This window comes from Aythya fuligula, chromosome 24 (genome assembly GCF_009819795.1).
Source record: "Aythya fuligula isolate bAytFul2 chromosome 24, bAytFul2.pri, whole genome shotgun sequence".
In the NCBI taxonomy this organism is placed as follows: Eukaryota; Metazoa; Chordata; class Aves; order Anseriformes; family Anatidae; genus Aythya; species Aythya fuligula.
The window spans coordinates 4909230-4925830 of NC_045582.1; the positions used below are offsets into that span (position 1 = coordinate 4909230).

The 16601-nt window shown below is 52.7% G+C and overlaps 3 protein-coding genes and 1 pseudogene across 3 annotated transcripts; 2 read left to right on the top strand and 2 right to left on the bottom strand.

Moving 5' to 3' along the window:
* Positions 1-1843: 1843 nt before the first annotated feature.
* On the bottom strand, positions 1844-2158 carry LOC116498531 (feather keratin 1-like). Its single transcript, XM_032202850.1, has one exon. It carries the CDS (start codon positions 2156-2158, stop codon positions 1844-1846), a length of 315 nt encoding a protein of 104 aa, XP_032058741.1.
* A 2373-nt stretch (positions 2159-4531) lies between these two features.
* On the top strand, positions 4532-5062 carry LOC116498314 (feather keratin 1-like). Its single transcript, XM_032202550.1, has 2 exons — positions 4532-4540; positions 4727-5062. Exons 1-2 carry the CDS (start codon positions 4532-4534, stop codon positions 5060-5062), a joined length of 345 nt encoding a protein of 114 aa, XP_032058441.1.
* Positions 5063-7542: 2480 nt separating this feature from the next.
* Positions 7543-8072, bottom strand: LOC116498315 (feather keratin 1-like). Its single transcript, XM_032202551.1, has 2 exons — positions 7998-8072; positions 7543-7878 (listed from the first exon to the last, which is right to left on the bottom strand). The coding sequence occupies exons 1-2, from the start codon at positions 8070-8072 to the stop codon at positions 7543-7545; spliced, it is 411 nt and encodes a 136-aa protein (XP_032058442.1).
* Positions 8073-12637: 4565 nt separating this feature from the next.
* LOC116498509 lies at positions 12638-13424 on the top strand (annotated as a pseudogene).
* The last annotated feature ends 3177 nt before the right edge of the window (positions 13425-16601 follow it).

Consider the following 16601-nt stretch of genomic DNA (forward strand, 5'->3'; position numbering starts at 1 on the left):
GAGTTGTGGTCAGTGATACAGAGTCTAGTTGGAGGCCTGTATCTAGTGGAGTCCATCAAGGGTCGTTACTGGGAGCAGCATTATTCAATATATTTATCAATGTCTTGGATGAAGGAATTGAGTGCACTGTCAGTTTGCTCCTATCTGTCTGTAGGGGGCCTCATTTACTTGGTCTGTTTCACCAAGTAGTCTGTAGCAGACACCACTATAACGTTACCTAACTCTTTCATCTGTTTAATCCTAACCAATAAAGTCTCAGTCAGCTCCTCATTCATCCCCAGGCAGAGCTTCATGTATTCCAACTGGTCTCTGACATAGAGGGCAATGCCCACTCCTTGTCTCCATAGCCTGTCCTTCCTAAACAGCCTTTATCCTTCCACTGCAACATTTCAGGCATGGGAGCCATCCCACCATGTCTCCATAATCCCAGTAAGACCATAGGTCTAGAACTATGTACCCATCTCAAACTCATTTATTCCCCATACTGTATGCATTAGCTTACAGACACTTAAGAGGGGCACATCAGCATGTTGGATTCCTATGGATAGTTTAGGACATAAGGCTGCACAGTAGGAACCATTGCTAATCTGCAACTGCTGGAGGTGATCCTGCTTAAACTCCATTTTGTTGATTTTGTAATCTGTTCCTATCACATCACTCCATGACCTTTATTCATCAACCCTATCCATCATTCTCACAAGGCTGCTGGTTACACTGCTCCTGTCCCTATTTATGACTTTAAAAGAGTTTCCTTCCTTTTGAGGTCAGATATTCTGTTGGCAAAAAAAGTCTTTGCCCCACTTAGTAAGGAGCTTCCCATATCTCACAAAAATACACTGATCATCAAACAAGGTCCTATGATCATAGAGCAAAAAACTGTCACTGACATCAGTTCAGCAGCCAATTATTGACCTGTACTGTCCATGTTAATTGTCTCACATCCTTTCAACACCCCAGCAGAATTAAGGAGATCACCTGAGTCCCCATGACCTTCACTACATATCCATAACCTCTATAGAAAGTTTTGATACTGTCTTGGTTTGACTAAATAAACCTCTTCTACATCCCAACCCCACAAAATAAGCATAGGAAGCTCCCTATGGCACTTCTCCCACAGTAGAGAGGGGAGATGGAAAGTTGGCAGTATGATCACCATGGCCACACAGCCCTAAGTAAGCAGATATTTGGAATCCAGAGGGTGATCTTACACATGAAGAATAATAATGAATGGAAGCCTGTGTTAACAATCACTAAACACCCAAACACCCACAAGGTATTAAGCATCACCAAACACCTAATCCCAGAAAAAACAATGAGCATCACCTCTCTCCACAGGCATCCTGCAAGAGCTGCTGCAAGGGGAGGACAACTCAGAGGCACAGGGTGAGATGCAGAAAACTTTAATATTAGAGACAAAAGAGGGAAACAAGGTCACTCTGAAAGGGGGTCCCAGTGCAGGAAGCATGATGGGAAGAAGAGAGCCTGTGCTTGAAGGCCATTACAGGCATCCTGCCAGCTGTCCATGTGCCCACTCCACTGACAGAGAAGGACCAGAAGATCCTCTCTAGGCTGATGTTGATGGATTCAGAGCTCAGTGGAGTAGGTCTGAGCAAAAAGGACACAGGTGGGAAAGGAAAGAGTGCAGAACAAGAAAGGTAGACATGGGCCGTGCTTTCCAAGAGCCCAGGCTGGCCCCATTCTCTTGCAAGATGTGCTGGGGTAGTTTGACCCCCCCCCCCTCCCCGAACTGAAGAAGCTGATGCTCTGTGCTGTCTACTAACTTGTGCTCACTACAAACTACTGGGTCCTTGGGGGTCTTTCTCCAGAGCCGTTGCCAGCACCTTTAGCAGGGGAAGCACCTCCTGCCGCAGTAGCCGCTGCCCAAGCCAGAGAGCCCAAAGCCTCCAGAGGAGATGGGCACTCCCTGAGAGCTGAGGATGCTGCCAACGGCAGCAGACGTGGAGGATCCCACGGCGGTGTTCTGCGGGAAGGAGCTGAGGATGGGGCCGGGCAGGGTCACCACCACAGGAGAGGGCTGGATGACGACAGTGGAGTCCTGGCACTGCTGGACACAGGGCTCATTGCAGCTGTTGGCCAGCGGGGTCGGGCCACAGGGTCCGCATGGCAGGCACGGCAGGCACTGGTTGTAGCAGGACATGTTTCAGGGCAGGACGTGCACCTGATGGGAGAGAGGGACAGGAGGAACATGGCAGTGATTGTTGAGCAGCATCCAACCCACCACTGGATAGCAGCAGCACATGCTGTCTGGGGACCTGTCAGCTGTGTAAGGAAGCCCACAGCTTTCTCCATCCCTTTGTCTCCAATCTCCTTGTCAAGAATAACCTAGCCCATAGCTTTGGAGACACCTCAGTCAAGCTCCAGCTTCTCTCCATGACACACATGCAGCTCCCTTCCCTCTCCCATTACTAGCACTCCAAAGATCCAGGAGAATATGAAGGGGCAGGCATGTGCTAAGAAATCCCCTAGGATGAAAAGGAAGAGAAAGGCCTTCAGACTCACCTTGATCCCAAGGAGATGGAGGTGACAGGAGTGGATGAGAGACTGAAGAGATGGAACCACTTTTATACCTATCCTCCACCACCCCAGGCCCACAGTCACTCTACGCAGGCCATAATTTTCCAACAGAGTCACCTCAAATGCAAAATAGCCTTTCTAATGGCACAAGTCGTGTTTTGGTTTCGGTCACCTCTGCCATTTCATTTCCTCATTACTGACTTGCCCATTTGGCCACAGAGGCTCCTTTCAAGTACAAGGATAAAAGGTCAAGCATTTCCCCTGGCAGGAACATGTCAGTAGGGACTGAATATGAGTTCCATGTTCCTGAGGGGCTCTATGCAGGCATGGGACATGTGCCTGTGGAAATGCGTTGACCACATTTGGACCCTCTTTACAAGAAAGCGCACATATCCTTCTGCCTATGCAGTGCCTTCCTCGATACCCAAAGTTTCCTTTGCCTGAGGACACAGCACATCCTTATCCCACTTGGCCTAGCTCCCAGCCTGCTCCACCAGTCACACACCTCATTAGGCAAGGCAGGAGCACGGGCAGATGGGCTGTGCTGCAGCTGTGAAATGCCCTGGCACAGGACAGCTCCTTCTGGGGTGAAGTTGTCTGCTTATTTGGCCCTGTTCCCTCTTGCGGCTGTCCCATGGGCTCTTCAGCCAACCCATGTTGTCAGATGCTATAAGAAAACTGAAGTTGGCTCTCCTGAGCCCAATGATTGCTCAGCAAGTCCTGGGGAATCAGTCCTGTGGACTGGCCAGACGCATTCCCTGACCAGCGGCACACCCAAAGACATGCCCTATTGTACAAAACATGCCAACCATCCTGTGAGCTGCATGAGCTATAAGAGTACTCACCAGAAGGTCATGCTGCAGGGTGATGGATGTTGGGGTGCCTGGAGGGTGGCACAGTTTGAGCTCAGGCTCAGATGGAGCTGCTGGGCCAGAAGGGGATTTGGCACGTATGGTGCTCAGGCCATGCAAAGAGAAGGCACTCTGGCTTGGCCTCACGCCAAAAGTGTGGCACGTGGCCAATCCCAAATTAGAGCGTGACTCGTCCTGGGCAGGGAGAGTCTGTCCCAGAAAGCTTGCCTGCTGAAGGCATTCCCTTGCCTTCCTGGGGTGTGTCCCAGCTGCCTCCCATGTCTGCAGGGCAGGGAAGTGCTTTGTTCATGCAGCAGGGATGCATTGCCTCCTTGATGGAGTCTGGGAGGTGTTTCTGTAGCCAAGGCCCTTGTAAGCAAGTCCCCTCGCTAAGCATGCCCAGCTGCGTGGCAGTGCCCATTCCTGCCAGCAATTGCTTGTTGAGAGGCAGCTTCCTTGTCCCCCCAGTGGTGCTGGCTTGTTCTGTTGCCTGAGGAGGGCTTTGGGACATGGCAGAGGATGTGTGCTGAAGCTCTCATGCTAGGAGAAGACGTATTGCCTGGGACCAAGAGACGAGTCCCAGCTGGGGGGGGGGGTGGAACTTTTCTGCAATCCCAGAGGACATGTCCTGTCCTCTACCTGAATACAACCACTCCTGCACTCGGGTTCCTTTTCTGCCAAATACTGATAAGAACCTGCTGGGGTCTTCATTGAGTCTCTCATAGCTCCATTAGAAAGTAACCTGTATGGTAAAATAGGCATGTCAGAAATGAGGAAATGAAATGGCAGAGCTGATGGAAACCAATACAAAATCTGTGCCATTAGGAAGCCTATTTTGCATTTGAGGTGACTCTGCTGGAAAATTACAGTGTCCATAGAGTGACTTTGGGCCTGGGGGGATGCAGGAGAGGTATAAAAGTGGTCCCATCTCCTCAGTCTCTCATCCAATCCTGCCACCTCCATCTCGTTGAGATTAAGGTGAGTCTGAAGCCCTTTCCCCTCTTCTTCTTCCCTGGGGATTTGTTAGCAGATGCCTGCCCCTTCATCCTCTGTTGGTTCCCAGGGATGCTACTCATGGGAGAGGAAAGAGAACAGCACGTGTATCAGGGAGAAAAGTTGGGCTCTACTGACATGTATCCCAAGAAATGGGCCAGGTGAGGACCTGGCTCAGTCTGGACACTCTTGAGAGAACTTCTGAGTTGAGTCTTAAGGAGGATTTCTTGAGCTTCATTATACAGCTGCCAGCTCCCCAAGTAGCATGTGCCATGGCTCTTCTGGGGTGGACTGGCAGACTGATCCTCTCTCACCTATGTGCTCCTCCTGTCCCTCTCTCCCTCAAGGTGCACGTCCCGCCCCAAGACATGTCCTGCTACAACCAGTGCCTGCCGTGCCTGCCATGCGGACCCTGTGGCCCGACCCCGCTGGCCAACAGCTGCAATGAGCCCTGTGTCCAGCAGTGCCAGGACTCCACTGTCGTCATCCAGCCCTCTCCCGTGGTGGTGACCCTGCCCGGCCCCATCCTCAGCTCCTTCCCACAGAATACTGCCGTGGGTTCCTCCACGTCTGCTGCCATTGGCAGCATCCTCAGCTCTCAGGGAGTGCCCATCTCCTCTGGAGGCTTTGGTGTCTCTGGCTTGGGCAGCCGCTACTGCAGCACAAGGTGCCTCCCATGCTAAAGCTGCTGGTGATGGTCCTGAAGAAAGACCCCCAGGAATCTAGAAGTTGGTAGCGGACTGGGCATGGAGCATTGGTTTCTTGTATTCAGTGAGGTCGAACCATCCCCAGCAACCCTTGCAAGAGGATGAAGCCAGTCCAGGCTCTTGGAAAAATGTCTGCCTTTCCTCTCCTTCACTCTCTCCTTTTCCACCAATGTCCTTCTTTGCTCAGCACTGCTCCACTGGGCTCTGAGTCCCACAGCATCAACCTAGAGAGGACCAGCTGGCACTTCTCCCACAGTAAGTGGGATGGACAGATGGTGGGATGCCTGTCATGGCCACACACCTTACAATCTCATCTGCCTCTGGTGCTTCCTACACTGGGGCCTCCTCTCAGAGTACTGCTGTTTCCATCTTTTGACTCTAATATTAAAGTTCTGCTGCATCCCAGCCTTTGCCTCTGAGTTGTCTTTTCCCTGCAGCCGCTCTTCCAGGATGCCTGGGGAGAGAGGTGTTGCTCATGGGTAGTTCTGTGAGTGGGTGGTTGGTGATGCTCATTGTTAGCCATCATTAACAAAAGGTTGCATTCATTTTGGTGTGCACACTGTTTCTTCTTCTTCGATTAGTACAATAGCATAGTAAGGAAGGAGGGATGACTACATCCTTCGCAAGAAGGAGGGCATAGGTGCTCAGGAGAAGACAGGAAATCCCTTCCTAACAACAACACTGCAGAACTTGCTGTGCTTGGTCCAAGTCTTTCTTGCTACACAGCCCCAAACTCGGTGTAACGTTCCTGATGCATTTGAAGGAATGATGAGCAGAGTGCAATTATCACCAGCCTTGAGCACCTGACTATGCTTCTGCTCATACAGCCCAGAATGTCATTGGTGTCCTCAGTGTCCCAGAGCACTGCTGGGAGTCACTTCTCTTTGGATGGGTTTACCAACCAAGTAACTTTTCCTGGACCATCTTTCGGTCTGCTGTAATAGAGGGGCTGTAAGATGGATGATGTGGCGTGAGGGCAGGCTGGCAGGAAGGCATCTGCCAATCCGAGCTCTGGGTTACCTGGGCGCTGCTTTGAGGAGCTCATGGATGACCCTTAGATACACTCAGTCAGCATCTGCTGCCTCTCCTCTTGTCCTCAGTCTCTCTCTGCCTCTGTCTTCCCCACAAAGTTTTGCAGGAAGCCCAGGGAACAGATGGAAGGAGTAGGGGGAGGAGGACATGCACTACCTATGAGTACGACCAGAGAAAATATGGATGAGAACGAGCAGAGAAAATACAATGGGAAAAAATAATATCATCTCACAAGTGGAGATAAGGGAAATGAAATTTAAGGAAAAGAAAGAGAAAAAATAAGCAAAGGATTCAAGGAAGAAAAAGGAAACAAATTATTCTCTCCTTCTGAACAGTAAGCGATTTTCAGCCACATCTTGGGAACCTGGGCCTCAGTAAACATAGTGGTTGTTTGGAAGGACAGATTATTTCATAACAAGAGCACTCATTCTTCTTCCTCTGTTCTGCTACTGCGTGTGACAACAAATGGTGTTGAATAGCACTTTAGTTGGTTTAGCTCAACTGCCCTGGTGATAACAACCTCCCCACCACTTACCCATTCCCCACCTCCTGCCCTTGGGGCCTAGTAGAAAGTCTTGATGCTATGCGAGCACTGCTCCAGAGTAGCACAAACACTGGTGAGATAGCAATGCTCTTCTAGCTCCAAGTGCAAAGCACAGCTATCTAGAGGCTACTGTGAGGAATGTTAATTCGGTGCCAGGCAAATGCTAGACTATTATGTTAAGGTGCAGAGTGAGAGACATAGAAGGCCTTGACGCTGAGCTCAATCTGAGTGTCACCTCCGCTGTTTTAGCAACACAATCAGAACACAGCACCATATTGCCTATGGTGAAGACAATTGCCTCCATCACAGCCAGAGCCAGTACAGCCTGCTTCTCCCACTTCCTCTCCTACTCTGGGGCCATTTTCTTCACGAGCCTCCCCGCCCAGCACAGCTGCCCCCAGAGCAGAAGGAATTGCCGCCCCTCCTCTCACCTTCCTCTCTCTGCCCTGCTGCCCCCTTCCCAGGAACCTGTGTGGCTGCTGCGCTTCCAGGGCCTCCTACATCTCTGGCTCCTCAGTGGAGGCCCGCAATGACAACATGCCGTCTTCAGCAGGCTGTGCACTGAGGCCGAGATGGCACGCCAGGACAGAGAGGCAGCAAAGCTGGGCCTGATGGCCAGGGGCCCTGCAGAACTCATGGGCACCTCCATCAGGTGTGAGTGACAGTGCTTTCCCAAGGGGCCCTACACCCCAGTTGCCCCACATGCCAACTGATGTCCCCAGAGCAACTGCATTGGTCCTGACAGCAGGTGTCGGAGTGTCTACAGGGAAAAGAAAACTAAGCAGTGAAGATCGGGATGAAGCAGAAGTTTAATATTAGAGTCAACACAGGGAAATGAGGTCACTCTCTGAAGAGGCCCTAATTCAGATAGCCAGCAGCTTTAGCAGGGGAAGCACCTCCTGCCACAGAAGCGGCTGCCCAAGCCGGAGAGCCCAAAGCCCCCGGACGAGATGGGCACTCCCTGAGAGCTGAGGATGCTGCCAACAGCAGCAGAGGTGGAGGATCCCACGGCGGTGTTCTGCGGGAAGGAGCTGAGGATGGGGCCGGGCAGGGTCACCACCACGGGAGAGGGCTGGATGACGACAGTGGAGTCCTGGCACTGCTGGACACAGGGCTCATTGCAGCTGTTGGCCAGCGGGGTCGGGCCACAGGGTCCGCATGGCAGGCACGGCAGGCACCGGTTGTAGCAGGACATATCTCGGGGCAGGACGTGCACCTGGAGGGAGGGAGGGACAGGAGGAGCACATAGGTGAGAGTGGAGCATCATACTGCCCACCAAGAGAGAGCCATGGCACATGATGTTTCGTGAACTGGCAGCCGTGTAGGGAGGCCCACAGCCTTTCTCTTCCCTCGGTCTGCAGTGTCCTTGGTAAGAATGTCAATATCCACAAAGATCCCCACATAGCCCATAGCGTCAGATACACCTCATCCAAGCCCCAGCTCCTCTCCATGACACACCTGCCGATCCCTTCCCTCTCCCATGGCTAGTGCTCCCAAGATACAGAAATCTATGAAGGTGCAGGCATCTGCTAACAAATCTCCAGGGAAGAAGAAGAGGGGAAAGGGCTGCAGACTCACCTTGATCCCAAGAAGATGGAGGAGGCAGGAGTGGATGAAGACACAGAGGAAATGGGGCTGCTTTTATACCTCCCGTGCACTGCCTCAGGCCCACAATCACTCTGTGCAGGCCGTAATTTTCCATCAGACTCACCTCAAATGCAAAATAGGTTTCCTAATGGCACAGATTTTGTTTTGGTTTCCATCAACTCTGCCATTTCATTTCCTCATTTTTGACATGCCTATTTTACCATACAGGCTACTTTCTAGTGGTGCTATGAGAGACCCAAGTAATACCCCAGCAGGATCACATCAGTATGGGCAAAAAAGGAGCCCGAGTGCAGGAGTGGTTGCATTCAGGCAGAGGACAGGACATTGTTTGGTGCACTTTGGCGGAATGGTTGGTGATCTGTTTTGCAGGAAGAGGCCCCGCTCCTCCTGGACCTGCAATCCTCAGCAGAACACCAAAGGTCCTGTTCATTAAGGATGCGCCACAAGCTTCTCTCTCCTCCCTCCCTCATGGCTCCATCCAATGGCCACTGGTCTTTGCCTCCCCAGGCATCCAGGCTGTGCCAATGCTTTCAGCTGTCTGCCTTGATGCCATTACCACTTCCACTAACTTGGGAGGAGACAGCAACTGGGGGCCCGCTGGTGCACTCTGGTGCAGGGCTGCCACAAGGGGAGACCTAGACAGCCTGCGGGAATGGGCCCTCAGGAACCTCAAGGCAATCTAGAAGGACAAAAGGCAGGTCCTGCACAGGATGGGGAACAAACTCTTGCAGCACTGCAGACTGGGGACTGAACTACCCTCTGATCCTGCGTCCCCTGGACCTCCTCTGAGTAGGTCTGCCCCCAGAGTAGGGTCAGACATGAAGGGTGGAAGGCAAGGGACACACAGGCCTCACCGTCCTGGCCAAAGAGATGGGGCTGTGTGTAGGAGCTCTCCTGAGTGCTTTCTGGAGGGAAAGAAAGGCTTGCAGAAAACATCTTCCCCCTTGCTGGGACTCGTCTCTGGGTCCCAGGCAATACGTCTTCTCCTAGCATGAGAGCTTCAGCACACATCCTCTGCCATGTCCCAAAGCCCTCCTCAGGCAACAGAACAAGCCAGCACCACTGGGGGGACAAGGAAGCTCCCACTCAAGAAGCGAGGGCTGGCAGGAATGGGCACTGTCACGCAGCTGGGCATGCTCAGCGAGGGGACTTGCTCACAAGGGCCCTGGCTACAGAAACACCTCCCAGACTCCATCAAGGAGGCAATGCATCCCTGCTGCATGAACAAAGCACTTCCCTGCCCTGCAGACATGGGAGGCAGCTGGGACACACCCCAGGAAGGCAAGGGAATGCCTTCAGCAGGAAAGCTTTCTGGGACAGACTCTCCCTGCCCAGGACGAGTCATGCTCTAATTTGGGATTGGCAACATGCCACACTTTTGGCATGAAGCCAAGCCAGAGTGCCTGCTCTCTGCAGGCCTGAGCACCATACGTGCCAAATCCCCTTCTGGCCCAGCAGCTCCATCTGAGCCTGAGCTCAAACTGTGCCACCCTCCAGGCACCCCAACAGCCATCACCCTGCAGCATGACCTTCTGACCAGAACTCTCATAACTCCAGAAGATCACAGGATCACTGGAAAACTTTGCACAATAGGGCATGTCTTTGTGTGCGCTGCTGGTCAGGGAATGCATCCAGCCAAAGTGCATGTTACGGCAAGGGGAGTGGTGGAGCAAGACACTGTCCTGGTGAATAACTCAGTCCTCTGGTAGTGAGAAGGGACCCGATTCCCCAGGACTTTCTGGGCATCATTGTGCTCAGGAGAGCAACCTTTGCCTTCCTCACAGCAGCTGACAACATGGCTTGCCTGAAGAGCCCAGGAGACAGCCACAAGAGGGAACAAGGCCAAACAAGAGACAACTCCAGAAGGAGCTGTCTTGTGCCAGGTTATTTCAAAACTGCAGCACAGCCCATCTGCCTATGCAGGCAATGAGCTGTGACTGGTGGAGCAGGCTGGGAGCCAGGCCAAGTTGTAGAAGGATGTGCTGTGTCCTCAGGCGAGGGAGGCTTTGGTCATCCAGGAGGCTTTGGTCATCCAGGAGGGCTCTGCATAGACAGAAGGATATGCAGCACTTGGGACTCATCTTCTACCCCTTCTGACCTACTCTATGGTGGTTTTACTCAGCTGGGCAGCTGAGCTGCATCACAACCACTCTCTAATTCCCCCGCCTTAAAGGGAAGGGGGAGGAAATGCGATGAAAAGGGATCAAGGGTTGAGATAAAAACAGAGAGATCTATCACCAGTTATAGCCACAGACAAGACAGACTCAGAATAGGGAGATTAATGTCATTTATTACCTATTACTAACAAGCTAGTGCAGTGAGAAACTGGAGTCAAACTAAAACCACCTTCACCCCCAGCCACCATCTTCGTCGTTCTTCCTCCAGGTGGCGCAGGGGAACATGCAGTGGGGGCTGTGGTCAGTCCGTAACATTTCGACTCCGCCCCTCCTTCACAGTAACTCTCTGCCCTTGTTCCAATGTGGGGTCCCTCCCACAGGATTTAGTCCCTCCTGAATTGATCCTGCGTGGGCTTCTCATAGGCAGCAGCTCTTCAAGAACTGCTGCAAATATGGGTCTGTACCACAGGGTCCATCCATCAGGAAGAAACAGCTCCAGCATGGGTTCCCCCACGGGCGGCAGCTCCCCCCAGAACCCCTGCTCCTGCGTGGGGTCCTGTCCATGGGCTGCAGCTCTGGCCCAGGGCCTGCTCCACTGTGGTCCTCTCCATGGGCCACAGCCTCCTTCGGGCAAGGACCACCTGCTCCACTGGGGGATCCTCCATGGGCTAGTGTGGAGATGTGCTGCGCCATGGTACCCATGGGCTGCAGGGGGACAGCCTGCTCCACCAGAGGCCTCTCCACGGGCCACAGGGGAACTTCTGACTGAATGGAGTCAAATCCAGCTGTTGACGAGTGGTGCTCCCCAGGGTTTTTGGTGTTGGGGCCATCATCTTTAATATCTTTGTTTAAAGACATCATAGCCCTGGAGTGTGTCCAGAGAAGGGCTACAAAGCTGTGAAGGGTCTGGAGCGCAAGTCCTGTGAGGAGCAGCTGTGGAAACTGGGGTTGTTTAGTCTGGAGAAGAGGAGGCTCAGGGGAGATGTTACTGCCCTCTACAACTACCTGAAAGGAGCTGGGGGTTGGCCTCTTCTCACAGATAACTCGTGGCAGGACTAGAGGGAATGGCCTCAGGTTGCACCAGGGGAAGTTCAGGTTGGAAATGAGGAGAAATTTATTCTCAGAAAGAATAGTCAGACATTGGAAGGGGCTGTCCTGGGGCGGTGGGGGAGCGACCATCCCAGGGGGTGTTTAAAGAAAGGTTGGCTGTGGTACTTGGGGACATGCTTTAGTGGATGATATTGGTGATAGGAGGTGCTTGGACCAGATGATCTTGGAGGTCTTTTCCAACCTTAATGATTCCATGATTCTATGAGTCCGCTTTAGGACCTGGAGCACCTCCTCCCTCTCCTTCTTCACTGAGCTTGGTGTCTGCAGGGCTGTTTCTCACTCCTCGCTGTCCCAGCTGCTGTTGTGCCGGAGTAGTTTTCCTTTTCTTAATTCTGCTCTCACACAGCCAAAAAAACATTGCATATTGGCTTGGCTCTGGACAGCAGCAGGCCAGTTTGGAGCCACTTGAAACTGGCTCTTATCTAACATGGGGCAGCTTCTGAGTCTGCTCAGCGCTGAGAAAAGAAGAATGAGACAGGATCTTAATAATGTTTACAAATATCTTAAGTGTGGGAGATGGAGGGAATTGGCCAATCATTTTTCAGTGGTTTGTGGGGACAGGGCCAGGGGCAATGGCTAAAAAATGGCTCACAGGAAGTTCCGCACCAACATGCAAAAGAACTTTTTCATGGTAAGGGTGATGGAGCGCTGGAATAGCCAGGCCAGGGAGGTTATGAAGTCTCCTTCTCTGGAGAAATTCAAGTCCTGTTTGGATGCCTACAAGGGCAACCTGCTCTAGGGAAACTGCTTAGGTAGGGGGGTTGGAACCGATGATCTCTAGAAAACCATTCCAACCCCTACAATTCTGTGATTCCGTGATTCTGGACACCTCTGACAGAGGCCACCCCTGAAGAACCCCGTTACCAAAACCTTGCCACGGAAACCCAAAACACCCTCCAGCACTTAGGACTCATCTGCTGCCCTACTGATGTGTCCCCACTCAGGGAAATGCTTGACCTCTCATCCTGTTACTTAAAAGCAGATTCTGATGCCAAATGGGCAAATCAAAAATGAGGAAATGAAATGACAGAGTTGACAGAAACCAAAGCACAACCTGTGCCATTAGGAAGGCTATTTTGCATTTGAGGTGAGTCTGCTAGAAAATTACGGCCTGCGTAGAGTGACTGTGGGCCTGGGGCGATGCAGGAGAGGTATAAAAAAGGCCCCATCTCCTCACTCTCTTCATCCACTCCTCTCACCTCCATCTCCCTGGGAACAAGGTGAGTCTTAAAGCTCCTCTCTTTCTCCTCTTTTACATCCCTGGGGATTGTCTCACAACATACCTGCACCTTCCTTCTCTGTTGGGTCTTGTGGTTGCTAGTCATGGGCAAGGGAAGGGGTCAGCAGGCGTGTCATGAAGTGAAGCTGTGGCTTGGCTGACATACGTCCCGAGATACAGGCTTGTTAGGGAGCTTATTCGGCCTGGACGTTCTTGCCAAGGACACTGGGGCCAAAAGAAAGGAGAAGGCTGAGGGCCTTCTTTCACAGCTGCCAGCTCCCCAGGTAGCATTTGCTGTTGCTCTCCAGTGGTGGGCTGGCAGACTGCTCCTCTCTCACCAACAATATTCCTCTGGGGCCTCACTCCCACCAGGTGCACGTCCTGCCCCGAGATATGTCCTGCTACAACCAGTGCCTGCCATGCCTGCCATGCGGACCCTGTGGCCCGACCCCGCTGGCCAACAGCTGCAATGAGCCCTGTGTCCAGCAGTGCCAGGACTCCACCGTCGTCATCCAGCCCTCTCCCGTGGTGGTGACCCTGCCCGGCCCCATCCTCAGCTCCTTCCCGCAGAACACCGCCGTGGGATCCTCCACCTCCGCTGCCGTTGGCAGCATCCTCAGCTCTCAGGGAGTGCCCATCTCGTCCGGGGGCTTTGGGCTCTCCGGCTTGGGCAGCCGCTACTGTGGCAGGAGGTGCTTCCCGTGCTAAAGCTGCTGGTGATGGCCCGGGAGGAAGACCACCAGGGACCCAGACGTTGGTAGCGGACTGGGCACGGAGCATAGGCTTCTTGTGTTCAGGGTGGCCAAACCTCTCCATCACCCCTTGGAAGAGGATGGCTCTCTCAGAGAGCATGGCCCATGTCTCCCTTTCCCCTCCTCCACTCTCTCCTTTCCCACCTGTGTCCTTGTTACTCACCGCAGCTCCACTGTGCTCTGAATCACACAACGTCATCGCTGAGAGGACCTGCTGGCCCTTCTCCCGCAGTGGAGCAGACAGGTGGCCAAATGGTAGCCTGCCCACCATGGCCACACAGCTCACACTCTCGTCTGCCCCTGGTGATTCCTGCACTTAGGCCCCCTCTCGGAGTGACCTCCTTTCCCCCGTTTGACTCTAATATTAAAGTTCTGCTGCATCCCAGCCTTTGCCTCTGAGTTGTCTTTCCCCTGCAGCTGCTTTTCCAGGATGCCTGGGGAGAGAGGTGTTGCTCATGGGTAGTTCTGGGAGCAGGTGATTGCTGATGCTCATTCTTAGCAATTATTAACACAGACTTGCATTCAATATGCTTCTTCATGCTTCAGGTCACCCTCTGGATTTTAAATATGTCGTTACTTAGAGCTGGATGGATTTATCCAACGTAGTTGAGTGGCCTCTGTGCATTTTGGTGTGCACACTGTTTCTTCTTCTCTGATAAGCACACCAGCATGAAGCAAGTAGTAAAGAACGAGGGATGACTATGTCCTTGACAAGGTGGAGGGCATAGCTGCCCAGGAGAAGACAGGAAATCCCCTCCTAACAACAACACTGCAGAACTTGCTGTTCTTGGTCAAAGTCTGTCTTGCTACACAGCTCCAAACTGGGCACAGTGTTCTTGATGCATTTGGAGGAGTGCCGAGCAGAGTGGGATTGTCACTGCCCTCAATGACACCAAGCTTAGTGGTGCAGCTGATAGAAAAGAAGGAAGAGATGCCATTCAAAGGGACCTCCTCAGGCTGGGGAAGTGGGCCTGTGTTAACCGCATGAGGTTCAACAAGTCTAAGTGCAAGGTGCTGCACCTGGCTCAGGGCAATCCCAGACAGGAGTACAGACAGGGAGAAAAACTCATCGAGAGCAGCCATGTGGAGAGAGACTTGGAGAGAGACTTTACCCTACTCTGCCCTTGTGAGGCCACATTTTGACTAGTGAGTCCAGGTCTGGGGCCTCAGGCACAAGAACGATGTGGACTTCTTAGAGTGAGTCCAGAGTAGGGTAAAATATGATCAGACGGCTGGAGCACCTCTCCTCTGAAGAAAGGCTGAGAGAGTTCAAGAAGTTCAGCCTGGAGAAGAGAAGGCTCTGGGGAAACCTCATTGTGACCTTTCAGTACTTAAAGGGGTCTCAGAAAAAAAGATTGAGAAGAACTTTTTACTTGGGTAGAAAATGATAGGGCAAGGGGTAATGGTCTTAAACTAAAAGAGGACAGATTTAGACTAGACCTTAAGAGGAAATCTTCACTGTAAGGGTAGTGAGGCACTGGACCAGGTTGCCAAGAGAAGCTGTGGATGCCCCATCCCTGGAAGTGTTTAAGGCCGTTCTGGATGGGGCCTTGGCCAATCTGATACAGCAAGTGGCGTCCCTGTCTGTGGCAGGGGGCTTAGAGTTAGATGATCATTAAGGTCTCTTCCAGCCCGAGTCCATAAATGATTCTATAATTCTTGAGCTCCTGACTATGCTTCTGCTCGTGCAGCCCAGAATGTCATTGGTGTCTTCGGTGTCTCGGAGCACTGCTGGGAGTCACTTCTCTTTGGGTGGGTTTACCACCCAAGTAACTTTTCCTGGGCCAGGTTTTGGTCTGCTGCCATAGAGGGGCTGCAAGACAGGTGATGTGGCATGAGGGCAGGCTGGCAGGAAGGCATCTGCCAGACTGGGCTCTGGGTGACTACGGTGTTGCTTTGGGGAGCTCATGGATGGCCCTTAGAGACACTCAGTCAGCACCCGCTGCCTCTCCTCCTGCCCTCGGTCACTCCCTGCCTCCCTCTTCCCCACAAAGTTTTGCAGACAGCCCAGGGAACAGATGGAAGGAGTAGGGGGAGGAGGACATGCACTGCCTGTGAACCTGTCTGGTGGCTTGATGCCCAGCAAGGATCTAAGCACCCACCACCCACTCACTCACATCGCAGCCACAGTGGAATAGGGGTGGCAGTTGGAAGACCAAGAGACAGAAAAACTCCCCAGTCAATATAAAGACATTTTAAGAAGGGCATGAGAAAAAAGGAGAAAAAACTAATGATGCAAAGGCTGTGTCTGACCACCTTCCACCAACAGACCAATGCCAATGAGGTCTCTGCAGGATGGCTACTTTGGAAGAACTGTCCTGCCGTTTTGTTGCCGGGCATGATACTCTATCGTATGCAATATCCCTTTGGTCGATTTGGGTCAGCTGTCCTAACTGTGTCCCCTCCTGAAAACTTCCCCGCCCCTAGCCTGCTCTGTGAGGGTGCAGAGGGGGAAACATAGAAGGCCTTGACGCTGAGCTCAATCGTTGGAGTGTCACCTCTGCTGTTTTAGCCACACAATCAGAACACAGCACCATATTGCCTATGGTGAAGACAATTGCCTCCATCACAGCCAGAGCCAGTACAGCCTGCTTCCCCCACTCCCTCTCCTGGTCTGTTCCGGGGCCATTTTCTGCACGAGCCTCCCCGCCCAGCACAGCTGCCCCCAGAGCAGAAGGAATTGCCGCCCCTCCTCTCACCTTCCTCTCTCTGCCCTGCTGCCCCCTTTCCAGGAACCTGTGTGGCTGCTGCCCTTCCAGGGCCTCCTACAGCTCTGGCTCCTCAGTGGAGGCCCGCGATGACAACATGCCGTCTTCAGCAGGCTGTGCAATGAGGCCGAGATGGCACGCCAGGACAGAGAGGCAGCAAAGCTGGGCCTGATGGCCAGGGGCCCTGCAGAACTCATGGGCACCTCCCTCATGTGTGAGTGACAGTGCTTTCCCAAGGGGCCTGTACTGCACAGGGCCTCACCCTTTGGGAAAGTGAATGGACCCTTGTGCCCAACACACCCACTGAAGTCCCCAGAGCAACTGCATTGCTCCTGACAGAAGGTGTCTGGAGTGTCTGCAGGGGAAGGAAAACTCAGAGGCACAGGCTGGGATGCAGAAAAAGTTTAATATTAGGGTCAAAAATG